The sequence below is a fragment of the Citrus clementina genome, unplaced genomic scaffold (assembly GCF_000493195.1).
Source record: "Citrus clementina cultivar Clemenules unplaced genomic scaffold, Citrus_clementina_v1.0 scaffold_1, whole genome shotgun sequence".
NCBI classification, from domain to species: Eukaryota; Viridiplantae; Streptophyta; class Magnoliopsida; order Sapindales; family Rutaceae; genus Citrus; species Citrus x clementina.
The window spans coordinates 3,208,585-3,225,785 of NW_006263303.1; the positions used below are offsets into that span (position 1 = coordinate 3,208,585).

At 37.7% G+C, this 17,201-nt stretch overlaps 3 protein-coding genes and 1 non-coding gene across 8 annotated transcripts; 1 reads left to right on the forward strand and 3 right to left on the reverse strand.

Moving 5' to 3' along the window:
- Window positions 1-268: 268 nt before the first annotated feature.
- LOC18055012 (carotenoid cleavage dioxygenase 8 homolog B, chloroplastic) lies at window positions 269-3,850 on the forward strand. Its single transcript, XM_006450627.2, has 6 exons — window positions 269-508; window positions 1,527-2,270; window positions 2,393-2,586; window positions 3,193-3,382; window positions 3,475-3,577; window positions 3,705-3,850. The coding sequence occupies exons 1-6, from the start codon at window positions 269-271 to the stop codon at window positions 3,848-3,850; spliced, it is 1,617 nt and encodes a 538-aa protein (XP_006450690.2).
- A 4,997-nt stretch (window positions 3,851-8,847) lies between these two features.
- Window positions 8,848-12,495, reverse strand: LOC18055013 (probable transcriptional regulatory protein At2g25830). 4 transcript variants are annotated; one of them, XM_024178165.1, is made up of 6 exons: window positions 11,561-12,495; window positions 11,159-11,220; window positions 10,864-11,068; window positions 10,475-10,752; window positions 9,732-9,852; window positions 8,848-9,370 (listed from the first exon to the last, which is right to left on the reverse strand). In XM_024178165.1, the coding sequence occupies exons 1-6, from the start codon at window positions 11,819-11,821 to the stop codon at window positions 9,269-9,271; spliced, it is 1,029 nt and encodes a 342-aa protein (XP_024033933.1). In that variant the 5' UTR covers window positions 11,822-12,495; the 3' UTR covers window positions 8,848-9,268. The 4 variants fall into 4 exon arrangements, with proteins under 4 accessions (XP_024033933.1, XP_006450691.1, XP_024033936.1 ...); XM_006450628.2 differs by having other exon boundaries at window positions 8,870-9,370; window positions 10,912-11,068; XM_024178168.1 differs by having other exon boundaries at window positions 9,285-9,403.
- Window positions 12,363-12,513, reverse strand: LOC112096014. Its single transcript, XR_002904174.1, has one exon. It is a non-coding gene; the product is annotated as a U4 spliceosomal RNA (small nuclear RNA).
- A 2,263-nt stretch (window positions 12,514-14,776) lies between these two features.
- Window positions 14,777-17,181, reverse strand: LOC18055014 (F-box/LRR-repeat protein 4). Of its 2 annotated transcripts, none has more exons than XM_024178274.1 (2): window positions 15,872-17,181; window positions 14,777-15,013 (listed from the first exon to the last, which is right to left on the reverse strand). In XM_024178274.1, the coding sequence occupies exon 1, from the start codon at window positions 16,997-16,999 to the stop codon at window positions 15,908-15,910; it is 1,092 nt and encodes a 363-aa protein (XP_024034042.1). In that variant the 5' UTR covers window positions 17,000-17,181; the 3' UTR covers window positions 14,777-15,013; window positions 15,872-15,907. The 2 variants fall into 2 exon arrangements, with proteins under 2 accessions (XP_024034042.1, XP_006450692.1); XM_006450629.2 differs by having other exon boundaries at window positions 14,777-15,018.
- Between the last annotated feature and the right edge of the window lie 20 nt (window positions 17,182-17,201).

A 17,201-nucleotide genomic window follows, 5' to 3' on the forward strand; every position in this document is an offset into this window, starting at 1 on the left:
TACAAAGATTCCAATAGGTATGGCTGCCTAGTTTCAAACTCCTGGTCTCCAAGAGCAATTTGTTTAAATCAAATAGTAATAACAATAATAAACAGTTAAAAAGAAAAAAGAAATTACTGTCGCTAGCTAGGCCGTTATTTATAAATACGTGTTCATATCACTTAAAACCTTAAGACTTGAATCCTTTCCTTTCATACACCTTAACACTCTCCTCATGGCTTCCTTAACATTTTCTTCTATTTCCCGAAGCCTGCCGCAGTCGGCCATGATGGCGAGGGTTTCGGATAAATCTAGCTCTAGAAAAGACATAGGGTTTTCCTTGGGGAAGAGAGACTTTGGTTTGACCGTCACTAATGTCGCGACCCCACAAAGGCCGGTGATTGCTGTTCCACTGCCGCCGGAGAAAGAGAAATATTCAGTTGAAAGAAATCACGTTGCATGGACAAGTGTTCGACAAGAACGATGGGAAGGGGAGCTCGTTGTTCAAGGAGAAATACCATTGTGGCTGGTAATATTTGCAATTTTGCTTGTATATGAATGAATATTCATGCAATTTACAGTCACATATAATCACTTACGCTGAAAACCTATAAAGATTCACTCAACTCTACACGTAATCAGAACTTGGTTAATTTATTTCAAGAACAATAAACTAAATGCATGGCTCCAAAAAGTGTTTCTGCGTGCGTGTGTGTTTCAGTAACTCGAGTTTATTGGTATATGGTAGACTCATCTCCAGCTCTTCTTGAAGACGAAGAAACCAATCGTCTCTTCTTTCTTTTTTTATTTTTTTTTCTTTTTTATTTTAAAAAAATGAACTTTGACGTGACAGAGTCCGATCAGAGATTATTTTCATATATAAAAAGATTATAATTAATTGAAGCTTGACATGACACAGTCTGATCGGAGGCTATTTTCGTATATAAAAAGATTATGATTCTTTTAATAATGAGCTTCCTATTATTTAATTAGTGAAACAAAGCTCAACAACAATATTTTTTTTGCACTCACTTAATTTCCACCATTAGGTCCGTGACACACTAACACTACAAGTATGGTCGGCCTTTTAATGTAAGTGAGGAATTGATTTACTATTATGAACCCTTATATGAATCTTGTTTTTTCTTTGACATTTTCAAGAAATAGAATGAACATGTAGTATATTCCTAAGTTTCATTGCATTATAATAGTATTTTATACTTTCATCTAACTAAAATAAAAAATAATAGTAATAATTTGTACCCAATTCGAAATTCTGACCCATCTTCATAAATCAAACCGTACTTTTTTTTTATCCTTCTCATGTCATTCCAATACATAAGCACCAGATCCTCAGGTACTATAGATATACGTGTCATACTCTAAACATGTTCCGTAACACCTATACTATAAAAATATATGTACTTTTTTTTTTTTAGAGATAAAAATATATGCACTTAAGACTTCTAAAAATCATTTAATTAAAGAAGAAATAGTTTGTTAATGAATAAAAATGATAATTAATCTATAACTCTCATCACATGCAGAAGGGCACATACCTAAGAAACGGTCCAGGTATGTGGCACATAGGGGACTACAACTTCCGGCACCTCTTCGACGGCTATGCAACGCTAGTCAAGCTTCACATTGAGAACGGCCGGTTAATCGCCGGCCACCGTCAAATTGAATCGGAAGCCTACAAAGCAGCGAAGGAAAATAAGAAACTATGTTATCGTGAATTCTCGGAGGTTCCAAAACCTGATAACTTTTTATCATATGTTGGAGAACTAGCTAGCCTCTTTTCCGGTGCATCGTTAACCGATAACGCGAACACCGGCGTGGTCAAGCTCGGAGATGGACGGGTTGTTTGCTTGACGGAGACACAAAAAGGGTCAATAATTATTGATCCGGACACATTGGACACAATAGGCAGATTTGAGTACAGCGACACATTAGGGGGTCTAATTCATTCGGCTCACCCTATAGTGACCGAGAGTGAATTTTTAACATTGTTGCCTGATTTGGTGAGCCCAGGTTACTGGGTAGTGAGGATGGAGCCGGGTAGTAATGAAAGAAAGGTGATTGGGCGGGTCAATTGCCGAGGCGGGCCAGCACCGGGTTGGGTCCACTCATTTCCGGTGACTGAGCATTACGTAGTTGTGCCTGAAATGTCATTGAGATATTGTGCACAGAATTTGCTGAGGGCTGAGCCAACACCATTGTACAAGTTTGAGTGGCACCCTGACTCTAAAGCGTTCTTGCACGTTATGTGCAAAGCTAGTGGCAAAATTGTAAGTCCACTATCTTTATTTATTTATTTATTTAATAATTAATTTGGGCAGTATTATTATTATTATATGACTTAATGAATTTATTTATTAAATTTGTTTATTTAATTTTTTATTAATTCAAGGTGGCGAGCGTGGAAGTGCCGTTGTACATAACATTCCATTTCATAAATGCGTACGAAGAAAAAGACGAAGATGGGAGGTTGATCGCCATCATTGCTGATTGTTGCGAGCACAATGCCGACACTACTATTCTAGATAAGCTGAGGCTCAACAACCTCAGATCCTTCAACGGCCAAGATGTTTTGCCAGATGCTAGGTATACATCATTAATATGCTTGGTTAACGTCTTAACTTTATAGTTAATTAAGCAATCAATTAATTTATTTGTTAGCTTCTCTCGATTTAACCTATGTCTGGGGCTTCCGCTTCCAACACTACACTCAACAAGTCAACAGCCACAAACCGTACGTCCCAAATAATGGTCAATGACCGTACTCTCATAAAATACGTAAGAGTGGAACCTAGCCCGAGCCCTAGCCCCTAGGGTTTTAAGGTACCGAGTGGGGCATACTGTACGTTAATTTTGCTTTCCTTTATTGGGGCATGATTGCATGCATATGCATGGGATGGATGTTCAAACCTAGCTAGGGCCTAGGGAACGGAGGTAGTCATTGTCCCGAAAAATATCATCCCAATTAGGAGCATCCCAATTAGCAGGAAAAGTGAACTCATTTCATAAAAGGAAAAATTAAAAAAATAAATTCCCTGGACGCATTTTTTCCTCAAAACTTTTGTAAGACCCACGCGTAAAATAAAATGAAACACAGCAGTCAACCTATGCGTTGAATTAATACATTCGTGGAAAATAAAGTAAAATAAAGATGTACTGCTAATGCAATTAATGATGGGAATGATTGAACAGAGTTGGGAGGTTCAGAATACCATTTGATGGGAGTGAATTCGGGGAATTGGAGGCAGCATTGGACCCTGATGAGCACGGTAGAGGCATGGACATGTGCAGCATTAACCCTGCGTATTTGGGGAAGATGTATAGATATGCCTATGCTTGTGGAGCCAAACGCCCTTGTAACTTCCCCAACACCCTCACTAAGGTAACAATAAACTCATGATTAATTAATAAAGCTCCTTATTAGTTATAAGGGCTAATTGATTGTCCTTCTTTCTTCTAATTTTAACATTGCAGCTTGATTTAGTGGGGAAAAAGGCCAAGAATTGGTACGAAGAGGGTGCTGTGCCCTCGGAACCTTTCTTTGTGGCTCGTCCTGGGGCAACTGAAGAAGATGATGGTGTGTAAATTAATTAATTAAATTAATACAAGTTGTGTTCTTTATTTATTTATTTATTTTCCCCTTTTGCATGCACTTGCCATGATCTGTTTCTTCATTTTGATATTTGACATGCATGACATTACAGGCGTGGTGATCTCGATAGTCAGTGAAAGAAATGGAGAGGGATTTGCACTGTTGCTAGATGGATCAACATTTGAAGAAATTGCAAGAGCAAAATTCCCATACGGTCTACCATATGGATTACATGGGTGCTGGGTTCCCAAAAATTAAAATCGATCGATTGAATTATATAGTTATTATAATCCTAGTTAATGGTTTGTAAATCGAAATTTAACCAGTGATTTCGATTTGTTAATATTTTGTAGTCAAATGAAATCCCCTACTCCTGTTTGCCAAACTATTCTCATTGTAAAGCTTTATTTATACTTGCAATCTCATTGTAATCTTCTTTTTGAAGAGGAAAATAAAATCAATCAGTAGTCGTGTTAATGATAGAATCTGGAGAATAATTTTCAAAGAACAATTATCCGTAATGAATTACGAAATATCTAAAAAAACTAAATCACAAGGAATTTCAAAATATCCAATATCTGTTAAGTTAATGTTGTTTAAGTACATAGGGTCCAACTACAGTTCTTCCCCAATAGTACTGTACCCCACAGCCTATGCACTGACTGTGCTGTAGTCATAGCCTAAGTACACATTCAATTAGTCCAAATTTTCAAATTTAACACATTATAGGATTCCTACAGTAAATCATGATAACAAAAATTATATTTTCAGATATGGTAATAAATTTTTTGTCCAACGGAATATTGAAAGATATTGTTTCATCACGTGAGATAAACCCTCTGATAAACACTTAAAAGTAATTGATAGTAACACAAAGTTCTTTCACTCCAAAACTACGGCTAGAAAGAGGAAAAATAAAATTTGAGGATTGGAGTACAAAGAAGCAACTGGAAAGAAGATGGGGAAGCTGTGGAAAGAGAGTTTGTGATCACATATTCAAACCCAAGCCAAGCTCAGCTCAGATGAATGCTGCTTAGAAGGGTTTAATGCCAAAGATAATAGCTGCTATGAATGATCAATTGGATGCCCCATTTATAACCGAGGAGATTTCAGAAGCTCTCTCGCAAATGTGCCCCCAAAGGCAACTGGCCCTGATGGTTTCCATGCAATCTTAGTATGTAGGCAAAGGAGTGATCCAAACTTGCTTGCACATTTTGAATGAGCAAGGTAATATCACTCCCTTAAATCATACATTCATTGCTTTGATTCCTAAAGTTGCCAAGCCCAGAAAGGTCAACGAGTACAAACTTATCAGTTTATGTAATGTTCTTTATGGAATTGTTGCTAAAGTTATTGCTAATAGGCATAAGCAAATTTTCACCATATCATTTCCCAATCTCAAAGTGTATTCATTCCCAATAGGCTTGTTATTGACAATATATTTATTGGGTATGAATATAAAATAAGACAACAAAATAATAAGAAATGGTTTAGTAGCTCTAAAGCTTGACATTAGTAAAGCTTATGATAGAGTAGAGTAGGCCTTCTTAGAGCATGTTATGAGAAAATTAGGCTTCACTAAAAAATGCGTGCCTTTAATTATGAATTGTATTATAACACCTTCTTTAACAGTAATCATCAATGGGGTTGCCAAAGGCTTGATCCAAGCTTAGAGAGGACTGAGGCAGGGGTGTTTACTTTGACCATACTTGTTTATTATGCGTGTAGAACCTTTTCTAATCTTCTAGTGTAGGCGGAAAGGTAGAAATGATATGTGGGCTCAAGTTTGATAAGTAAGCGACAGTCTCACATTTGTTATTTGTTGGTCACAATTTTATTTTCACCAGAGCATCTGTCGAGGACTGTAGAAACCTAAAAGCAATTTTTGACTGCTACGTAGCTCCCTCAAGACAAATCTTTAACTATGAAAAATCTTCAATGTTCTTCAGTTGGAAGCTTCAAGCTGAGCAAATAATAACCAAAGAAGATATCTTCCAATTGAATATGGTGTCTAGATATAAAAAATATTTAGGATTACTATTTATGATTGGAAGGAAAAAGATAAGTTTCTTTAATGAAGTGAAGCTTTTAAGTCTTTAGTAAGATCTCAAATTGGCAACACTAAGCTAATCACCAGTAGCGGCAAAGAAGTGTTAATAAAGGTTGTGGCTTAGTGGGCTTGGCAATTTGGGGGCTTAAGTTAGGCTTTTTCAAGTTCAAGCCCAAGTACTTAGAAACAGGCTTAGGCCCTCTAAATACCCATCCAGGCTTAAGTGGGTCGAGCTTAGGCTGGGTTTGGGCTTTTATCAAACTTTTAGATAAATTTTTAATAAATCGACAATGATGCTTTCTTATTTAAAAATTGAATGTTGTGGTCCTTCTTTCAAAAATCAACACTGATGCTTCACATTAATCCTCTAGTTGGATCCAATATTGACTTGTCAGTTCATGTACTTATAATCCTAATCAAATATGAGAAAATAAAACTATTTACCAAATTTGCATAGTTTTACCATAAGGTCATTAGCATTTCGGGCATGGAGTAAGCCTATTATTGTGAAGATCGATTATTGCAAATTGTAAAGAAGAATTACAACTTTATAATCACATTAATATATATACACACACACACACACACACATAAATTAAATTTTCACAAGAAATGAAAAAATCGAAACTAGCACTTTTTTTGTACCTCAAAGATCACGTGAGTTCGAGACTTCGAGTGGGTTCGTTGCTGCTGTGTCCATGCGTGCGTTGTGCTGCAGGCCCTGCTTGTGTTAGGTTCGTTGTTGTGTCGTGTGCTGGGCTCACGACTCACATGGCTACTTGTTGCCTGCTGCAATGATTTTCTAACTTGCGTGCTGGGCTCATGACGATCAGTGGAGATAATGGCTGTGAGACAGTGGGGGTGTGGCTGTCGGCTGCTGGTGGTAGGCGATTGCTGTGCTGCAGTGCTTTCGTTTCACTTGTTTAATTTAGTGTTGGAGATATGGTTGCCTGTTTTGACTTTTGATTTTGAGTTTTAGTTTTTTTTTTTATTTAAATTTTTTTATATTTATATATTACAAAGCCCGAGATTTTTGCATAAAGACAAGCCTAGCCTTTTACATAAAGCCCTTAACTAGGCCCAATATATACAGACTTTATATTTTTTAGCCCATATCTGTAAATTTACCATGTGGGTTAGGCTTAAAGCCCAAGAGCCCACTTTTTTTTCTAAGCCTATGGCTCCGGCTGTTCCTACATATGCAATAAGTGTTTTTAAAGTTCCATTGAATCTATGTGAGGACATTCAAAAAGCAACGGCACAAGTTTTGGTGGGACTCCACAAAAGATAAGCACAATATTCATCGGGCAAGATGGGAAAGAATCGGTTTTGCCAAACATAGAGAAGGTTTGGGTTTTACGGACATATCCAGCTTCAACCAAGCTTTGGTAGCTAGCAGAGTTGGAGAATCATTCAAAATCCGAAATCATTAATGGCAAAATTTCTGAAAGCAAGATATTTCAAACATGTTAACTTCCTCAATGCCAAGACAGGTACTAATCCATCCTTCATATGAAGAAGTATCCTTTGGGCTAGACAAATCATCCAAAAAGGGAAAAAAGTGCAGAACTGTTTCTGGAGAAAATGTGCAAGGTGGAGAATTAGTTCTGGAGAAAATGTGCAAGTATTTAAAAGCAATTAGCTTCCGTGGCCAACTACCTTTAAGCCAATATCACCAAGAACCCTAGCTGCAGAGTGGCAGATTCAATAAATTCTGAAAGGAAGTGGAAGACAGACACAATTCAATAGCATTTTGTGCAAGATGATGCTGATATTATATTGAAGATTTCCCTACCAAGAAAATCATCACCAGATGAACTTTGTTGGCATCATGACAAGCTCGGGAGATACTCTTTTAGGAGTAGTTACTAGGTAGCATTGAAAGAAAAAATTTCCTAATGCACCAAGCAATTCAAGCCCGGATCTTAGACAATGGAATCCCTAAGAAAATAAAGGTCTTTATTCAGAGAACTGCAAAAAACTTACTACTAACCGCAGATAATTTGTGGAAAAGAGAAGTGATGTGAAACCCAATCTGCCACAGATGTAAAGAGGGAGTGGAAACAATTACTCATGCACTGATTGAGTGTAAAGCTGCTCAAAAGATTTGACAGCATTCTCCCTTAGCTGCTTTGGAGACACCAGCCACTCCAGGCTGGAATGTGTTAGATTTGGTACTTAATACAACAAGGCAACTGAGTAAGGGTGAAATTGAACTTCAGATTGTTTATTGGTGAGCCACATGGTATGCAAGAACCTCTTTCTATTCAAAGGCAAAAAGCTGGATCCTTTAATTCCAACAGCCAAAGCTGAAGCTGTTGTAGAAGCATTTAGAAGAACGAAGAGACCTGTGCAACAACAAATAGAGAGGGCAGAAGTGGGGAAGCCAAAGCAATGGAATCCTCCTCACAACAACTGGTCCAAAGCAAATGTGGATGCAGCCATTAACAATGAGAATCATAGAGCTGGCTTAGGAGTAGTGATAAAAAATGCTGAGGGAGACATTGTAGCAGCAGCCATCAAATCCTCAAATTTCAATGGAGATGTTTCCCTTGCAAAATCTAAAGCAATTGAATGGGGAATGCAGGTGGCAACAAGTGCAGGTCTACCAACTATCACTTTTGAATCACATTGTCAAGTGGCTGTTCACTTGGCAAACAACAGAACGGGTAGCAAAACTGAGATCTTTCTGGTGATATTAGAGATTAAAGAAAGAAAAAAAGATATCCAGGAAATCAAATTCACTACACTCACAGGTCTTGTAATGCTAATACCCATACCTTGGATAAGTCAGCCTTAAAAGGTCTTGAATCTATTGTATGGCTGGATAGTTTACCAGTTTAAATCATGTGTTTACTCTCTATTTCTTAACGAAGTATTTTCCTTATCAAGCCAACAAAAAAAAGTGATAGAAATAATATGAAATTGTCTCTGTTTTGAAACCCATATGCAGTTTGCATGGGTAGATGATCGTTTTATCCACAACGCATCATCAAATCGTACGCTTTTAAAAACGAATGACATGTTAGTTAATTATTTCCAAACGTGTGCGCGTCGTAGGTTAATAATTTAAAGGTGTTTTAACATGTTGTCCAACACCACGTGTGTCACAGCAAGACGATGCGATCGCGTGGTTTCAAATAAAAACTAAGAAAGGGAGTTATCACTATTATCTATTTTTATCCTAACGGTTTGACAATCAAAGTACCATTACCGCTTGACCAATATGTGAAGCCAAAGTACAAACTTAAGGTTGCACAAAAATTGGGGCCAATAACACTTGACTAATGGCATCAAGAATCATGCATATTACACTTCTATTGAAGCCACTGACACAAATGGGTATTTTCAGCTATTAATAAACTCAACGGAAGTACGAGGTAGAAGAGCTATCTCCCTCGAAGAATTAAACACCATACCTCCATTTATATCCCCCTCAATACCAAAAATGGGTTAAGCTATGAGCCTAAGGCCTATTTATCCCAGCAACAGAAGGCAACCTTTCCATTTGATATGCTGGTATGCATGGCTAAATTAAATTAAAGCCTCTGCTCAGCAAAAATAAGATATAAGAAGACTGCAGCATCAAAACCTCGATTCAATTGTTGAGATGGTGACAAAAGATACTAGTTCAACCATATCTGGTCAGTATAAACAGCATCAACATCGTCGAGTTCAAGTAACTTTGAGATAAGTTCCTTGTTCAATTCCATAGCCTCATCATCTACCTGAAACCCAGCAGGCACAGTACGACCACTTCACTTCAAAATTCGAAAGTGGGAGAAACAGCAAAACAACAGTCATTTTAAAACAGCTACAGATTCATCTTTATAGAAAGCATGTTGTCAAAGCATTTTGGTGAATGTCCTATACACAATGAGCAGTCCCATTATCAGTCAACATAAGGAAAATGCCTTTAAGATCATATGCAATGAGCATCCCTCAAATGTACAGAAAAAACAACTCAAGAGTGACCAAATAAAAAGAAAAGATATCATCAAATCAATACTAGACACGTATTAAAAAAAAAAACTCATGAGCAACAGGATAAAAAGAAAAGATATCATCAAATCAACACTAGACACATACCTCAATTGTTGTTATTGGAAGCAACTCTGAACCATTATCAGTTTCGAAAGGTATTCCTGCCTCACGCAGCTTTGTTGTTATATCTGTGTAATTCTCTGATGTACTTACAACCTTATAATACCTAATAGGAAACGCAATGAATGGTTAGAACATTCTACGGTCGAACAGCAGACATAACTTGCACCAAATTTGAAATGAAGACCTGTAGAACTAATACACACACAGGTCACACCCATTTTGTGTAATATACCCCAAGTTATTCTATAGTAATGAAAGAGTAATCCTTTTACTGGACACCCAGAACTTTGTAGAAGAAAAAACTATAGATGAAAGCTTTATTGCATGCTCAAGACCTAAACTCACAAAAACACTTCTACAAGACACAATCATCCAATCGGTCTGCACTACTCTAGGTGGTCATCTATTGCATACATCAATGTCCTCATAATTAAGATCAACAATAGTTTGAACTTAGAACCCACAATCAGTTTCAAAGTATGTAACATAAGAATTTTAAATATGTATTCCTTTACAGTATTGAAGATGCACCCTGTTAGTACTTGAATGCATCACTATCCATTACCACCCACCATTGTAACTTTGCAGTTGATGAGGCAAAAATACTGGCAGCATAATAAGTAACAGATCTTACATTAGTTACAAATAGCAGAAAATGACGCTGAAGCATCAGAAAAATAGAAGGGAGACATAATATAATGCAAAAAGAAACAGTGGAGTGCTACCTTTCTGCCCTATCTTCATCAGTGTCGTCCTCATTTACTGGAGGTTCAATAACATCCTCAGCACCAGCATCCAAGGCAATGTCAAGTAGCTGATCTTTATCAGCATCTGTGACTTTTATATTTACAACTCGAGCACGACTAAACTTGAACATAACAGATCCTGGATCTGCCATCTTCCCTCCACAGTCCTTCACTACCTCTCTTACAGCTGCCACAGATCGAGTAATTTTATCTGTAAGGACCTCAACTACTATGCTAACTCCACCATAACCATAAACCTGTAGATGGTAGAAGCGCTTTATTAGAAGAGCCAACAAAAACCCACCTTATGGATCAAAATCAGGGAAAAAATATAGAGACTAACAACTCAAATAAAGCTACCAATCAACCATAGCAGCAACGTCTGGATAAAAATTGTCAATGGTATCAGAATCAACCTCGTATACTTTCTCAATGAAAGCTTCTTGTCCCTTCTCGGAAGCTCTCTTAATGTTGCGCTCCACAATATCTTTAGGTACATCAAGCTCCTTGGCTTTTTCAAGAACAGCAGCTAGAACAGTATTTGACGTTGGATTTGGACCACCTTTCTTGACACTGCATAATCCAATACAAGCACAATAATCTATTAATGTTCTTCCTACATTCCGTAATGTAATTTTAATTGTAGCTCAGAGACTAACTTACGCAGATATGACTTCCTTCCCTATCCTCGAATACAGTTTTGCTTTCTTTGCATCTTGAGCCCCCTGCATTAAAGCAAATTCAGAAACTACTGTAAGAGACAAGAGAAAAGTGTCTTCCCAAATCTAGATTTAACAATCTAAAAAGTATAAAACATGTCTTACGCAAGGATAAGTTACTTCTAAAACATCCACATTAAGAAACTAAGGAACTTTTTCAAATGCAGGTGATCTTAAGAATTTCACTCGGGCACTTCATCAAACATGTGGCCTTCAAGTGAACATACAAATCATAAGCCAATAAAGCCATGGAAAACAAGTAACCCAGTAAGAGAAAAATAATTACAAGCAATTTTGCAAAGAAGAGCACAAGTTCAGAGAGAGACGAAGAGTGTAAAAGACAGACCTTTCGGCCAGCAATTTTGCTAGAACGCCTGCCCATACAAACAGGAGCGAATGTCCGTATAGTCCTCACTTGAAAATTACAGTGCTTAACTTCGTATAGGGGAATCCGTGACGATATTGATAATGCTGACGAAAAAAGGTTCCTACTAAGCAGGCCGTGTTTTGAGAGTGCAAATGAATTGGGTGACCACTTCGAGGAGACTCCGTTTGAGATTCTGTGAAGAATTGCACCTACTGCCCTCGTCGACGAATGTGACCCCATATTTTTGCGCCTTTTTTTCCTTGTCTTTCTTGCAGCCGCAAGTGACGAAATCTATCTAATCTGTGGATCGCAAGCCAACTAACCTCCAGCGCCTATCTTATGTACTCGGGCAAACGAATGTGCATTCCCGCACGTGATTTCCGTACAGGACGTGAGCCGACGTCGCACAAAACTTATTTGTTTGCATAAAATTTTGCCAGTGTCCTCCAATTAGTTAAGGAGGTTGAAATTGTTACAAACTCCTTGTGGGCTTGAAGCTTGAGTTCTGGTCCCTGGTTTTTTTATTTGTACGAAATTTATAAAACTCAATAGCTTAAACGTGTGACGAGATTTGAAAACCTTAAACTTGTGACAATAAGAATTTTATATTTTTAATACAATTCATGTAATTATACTTCCCCTTAATGGGGGCCCAGCAAGGGCACAGAAACGGCAGCCGTCGGCTCCGGTTTCCGTCACGCTTCGAGTTTCTGTTTGTTAGCGCCATTCATAGGCAATTTTTATTTATTTTAAAAATAAAACTTAGAACTAAGAATTGTAGGGCTTTACCCCGGAGGGAGCCCTTCCAGAAATTCTCGAAGGCCAGGGCTGAACCCAGGCCTACGAGGGGGTTTGGAAATAGTTTTCAACCAGCAATAGACGCGCCTCGGTTAGAACCTCACTAGCTGCGTCATTGCCCCAAGCGCAAAGATGCTTTAAAAGTATTTTCAGCCCTGCTTTTATAGCCAATCTCCACTCGAGCCATAGCTACTTTTTACCAATGTGGGATATCTATTACTAGCCAAATACCTATTTCCACCTCGTTCAATCTCATCCAGACCGTTTATTGTCTCAAGGATTTCGCCCAGTGTTCTCGATTGGCAATCAACGGTCTAGATCTATGCTAAAATCCCTTAATTATCCTTTGCCTTCTGCTTTATATTTATATGGGAATGGTGTTGGATGCCTTGTCGATGATACTTAAGAAGTCCAAATGTTTCCTGGTTCTCTCATGAATCCTAAACTCCTAATGAGGGCATGGCGTGATCTCTTCGTTTAACATCATTGGAGAATGGAGACCGAGCAACACTTCTCACTCGCACTCGTTCGCCTTTACGGTGAATGTATCATGTATCTCCATTTAGAGAGAGACTTTTTAAGAACCAGCTTCTGCTTGTCATCTTGACCTACTCTCTGAAAGGCACTTCCAATTCTCCTGACAGTATCTTCGTCTGGTCTAACACCAGAGCTCCTCCAGGTCTACAAACACCTAAATTAAATACCAAGAAAATTTAAAACTGAAGGCCCCAAAGATATGATTCTTGTGCAAGAAAGGCTCCCAAATTTATTTTCCAGTTAAGAAAAAAGCACTACATTGATTGTACAGGTAATTACAGGAGTAAGGTGAAATTGTACCCCATTTTTTACTACCTCAATAGTCTTATCTGGCATGTTATGATGATCATATAAAGAGATCATCCTCGAAAACAACGGCTTTTAGATAAAGCGAGTATGTGTATGCAAAACCATGTTCCACAATTATGCAGCCTCATCTGCCCTCTGATCCTTGTCAAACGCTAGTAAAAATGTGTCATATGTTCATGGCTCCTAACCTCGACCCTTGCTCAACATCCACTTTGGTACCTGAGAATTCGTGATTGAGCTTCCTTTCTGAGAGGCTGAGATTGATAAGCATCTATGAACAACGATATCCAACTCTGAGATACATCAAGTTCTCATTCGTCGGCTATTCCTCATATAATTGCTTAAATCCCATAAACTCTTTAACGTGAGGATTCACCAAACAACTGATTGTAGTAGAAGGTAGAATTATAATATCTACATCTCCCTTCAATCAATTAACAAGTACCTCAAATTCTTTTTCTAAAACCATCAAGATTTCAGTATTAGAGGTCATCTAAATTGAGCCTGCAATCACATTTATATCACCACAGAAGCACAAGTATGTCAAGTGGCTTAGAAGTGTTCTACTTGAATGACACGAGGGCTTTTATCAAGTGCTCGATAAACAGCCTCTTTCTCATTAGGAAGCTAACATTTCAAGTGTTAAAAGCTAACATGAAAAGATGGTCACAGAAACAAAGAAACTCATAGCTATTTTTTCAATTAAAATACTTTTAAAAAAATAACGATTCTTATATGATTGAGACATTCTACACAGACCCAGCAGAATCCACCCTTTCCTTCCGCAAGTGTTGCTCTTTCTTTCTCTCAATGGTTAAGTTTCAAGTAAAGGGAAAGCAAAACTAGTAACATTACTAAATTGAATATGAAGAAATTGCGAAGCAAGAGAAAGCACCTATTTCGTAGTGGCATTGGAATTGGATTTGGATATGTTGCCGTTGTTTATTTTGATGCGAAAGCACTTGACTGAAGATTGCTACTTACCTGGGCCGCAAGGATGCAGATTGCGTGTAAGAAAAGAAACACAACAAATTACCGGATTTTTCAAAATTAAATAAAATAAATTTCTTTAAACAATAATGCAGGCTATTGCAGTGGGGAAATGCCCCAGCTATTTGAAAAGCCAAAACCCATGAACTGAGCTACTTCGCTTCACTTATCTTATAATATGACAAATCATTCAAGTCTCTCACTCTCACAGTCTCCCTCTCAGTCAAATAGCTTATTTATTCCCGGCGTGACCAACACTTCTCGGCATTATGCTTCACAGAAAATGAGGAGCAAGCTACCATATTCAATAATTAAACGGAATATTACCAGATGGATTTTCGATTTTTTGATTACGGACAAGACGCGAAAGCTAAAACCCTTGAGTTTCCGAGCAGAAAGAAAGACAAAGAACCAGTGTCAGCGAAAGTCGTCGCCTTCACCAATCGATCACCAATCGATCGATTGAAAGTACTTCATCGCCCTTTTATCGGGTAGTATTTTTAAAATTGCAACTGGCAAAAGAATATCAACAAAAAGGACGAAGTTGAATCTTCCAAGTTCTACTGAGTTTCCGAATTATAATGCAATGTCCCAAAAAATAATAACAATAATAGTAACACAGCTCAGTTACAAGTTCAGCTCAAAAGTAGAGAGTCTGTGAACAATAAAATCGGACATTCTCTGAAAACAAAATCCATGCTTCGTTGACTGACTGATTAACAAATGCAGCAATAATCAAATTATATTGCAATTCCGTCTCCTCGCAGCCTCACTTATCATCCCGCTATATAGCTCCTTCTACCCTACAGAAGAAAGAATTAAATATGTACATTTTCATGACAACTAAAATCAAACACAACTATGATGACTGATTGAATTACACTTTTGTGAAGTTCTGAAAGCTTAGTAGTTACAATATTTAGCAATTAAATTGGTAACTCTTAGTCAACAGCACAAATTTTATCACTCCATGGATACCATGGACAAGCTTTGTAACTGAACCTACAAAATTAATTTCTAATCTCCTGGAAACTTCTTCTGGGTTGAAGGAAGGAAGAGTATCAGTGAATAGACCCCCATTACCGAATATGCACCTACATTTGACCATTCTTGAAGTGTTTGATTGAGTCTTAACATGCTTAAAAAGGAAAAATGATGACAAGGGGAAGCAAAAAGCGCCATAAGAAAGAAAATAAGAGAACAGAATTCTTCCAAGTACAAACTATAATAAAAAGCAAACATAGGCAGAGCCAAGAATTAATCTTTTAAGTGCATGTGACGGCAATCATATTGCTGCATTCTTAATCTTAATAACTTCCTAGAATAACCTAAAACATGTCTTTAAGAGCTATCATTTGCATAGCCTAAGAAACCTTTCAAATAAAAGTCTTCATCACTTCATGAATAAACCATTGAGAGATGTCGTTTGACCATACTCTCAATCTAAAAATCTAATAAAGAAGGAATATCATCATTCATGAAAATCAAGTTTAAGAACACCGTGCATGCAAGAATGCATTGACCACCCATTTGATCACAGGCAGAATATAAATCTGCTTGAATATAATATGATCCATGCATTAAAATTAAAGGAAAACACTAAACAGATGTATTAATTAAAATTGCTCTCAGAGTACAAGTCGTGATTCCACTAACCTTATTACAATGAAATTTACATCGGCCATTAATCCATCATCTCCAGTTTAGCTGGCAGAACCTGCTTATGTTTTCCTGCAAGTCCAGTGGCATCCAAATTTTCAAACCTTTATCAAGCACAATGCACTTTAATGACTGGCAAGTAAGCAGAGTTTCCAAATCATCCGAACAAATATTATAACAGGAAGTTAACACTAGACTTTCTAAGCACTCATGGTGGCAAAAAGCTCGAATCCCTGCCCCTGTAATCAACTCACACCCAGTTAAATCGATTGCCGCCAATCTTGTACAGTTCTTAGCAATTGCAATGAGTGTAACATCCGTTACATTAATCAACCAAGAAAAATTCAACCTTTCAAGTGTCTTCATCGAAGCTATAGAAGTCCCACCAACATCAGTCACTTTTGGCCCACATTCAGCTAAATTCAGGTCCTCTAAACAACTCATTTGCTTCAAAAGAGACACCCCAAAATCAGTAACTCTATCACATTCTGTCAAAACCAACTTCTTCAAAGATTTAGAGCAATGCCCATTTGCCAAAAACGCCAAACCTTGATCTGTAATCAATGAACAGCTATCCAAATTCAGAACCCGAATTGTCCTCAGCGTCCCAATGGCTGCCAAAGCTTGATCACTAATCAAACTACACCTCCCTAAGTCCAAATTTGTCAAACTTTGAGCTGATTTATTAACAATCGAAATAACCCCAACGTTGCCAGCACTCTTTCTCCTTCTCAATGAGACTTTACGTAAATTTGGACACCCATTTGCTATAGCACAAAAACCTTCATCACCAACATCATCAGAATCAGACAAATTACTAAACTCATCAAAAACTTGACGTGTTTCTTTGAGATTAACATTAAAAATCTGAATTTTAGGACATGTTTTCGCCACAAATTGGAGATGGGCGTTGCTGAGAAACCTCGTTGATTCAAATGAGCGTAAATTTGGGAATCTGGGTAGAAAATTATGCAGAGAATCAGGTTCAATGACCCGAATAGACAAACGGGTTTGACCCTCAACTCGTAGCCATCGCTTGCAAACAAGAGAGAACGAGTTTCTGTCGTTCGAATCGTTGATCCGGTTAAGGATTAAGCTTAATTCATCATCGCCTAGCGTTGACATAACGATTTTTCCCCCTCTTTTTCTTCCTAATCTTTGTGTATTGAAGCTGTTTGTTAAAATGATTATCGGGAAAAGCTGGATGGAGAAACCGGGGGACTGTGTGATTAGACGTTTCGTGTGGGAAATACTTCGGTTTGAAGAAATGCTTGCCTTGTGAGTTTGCGTGCGCTTTGTACTTTGCTTTCTTCTACTTCCCACTCAA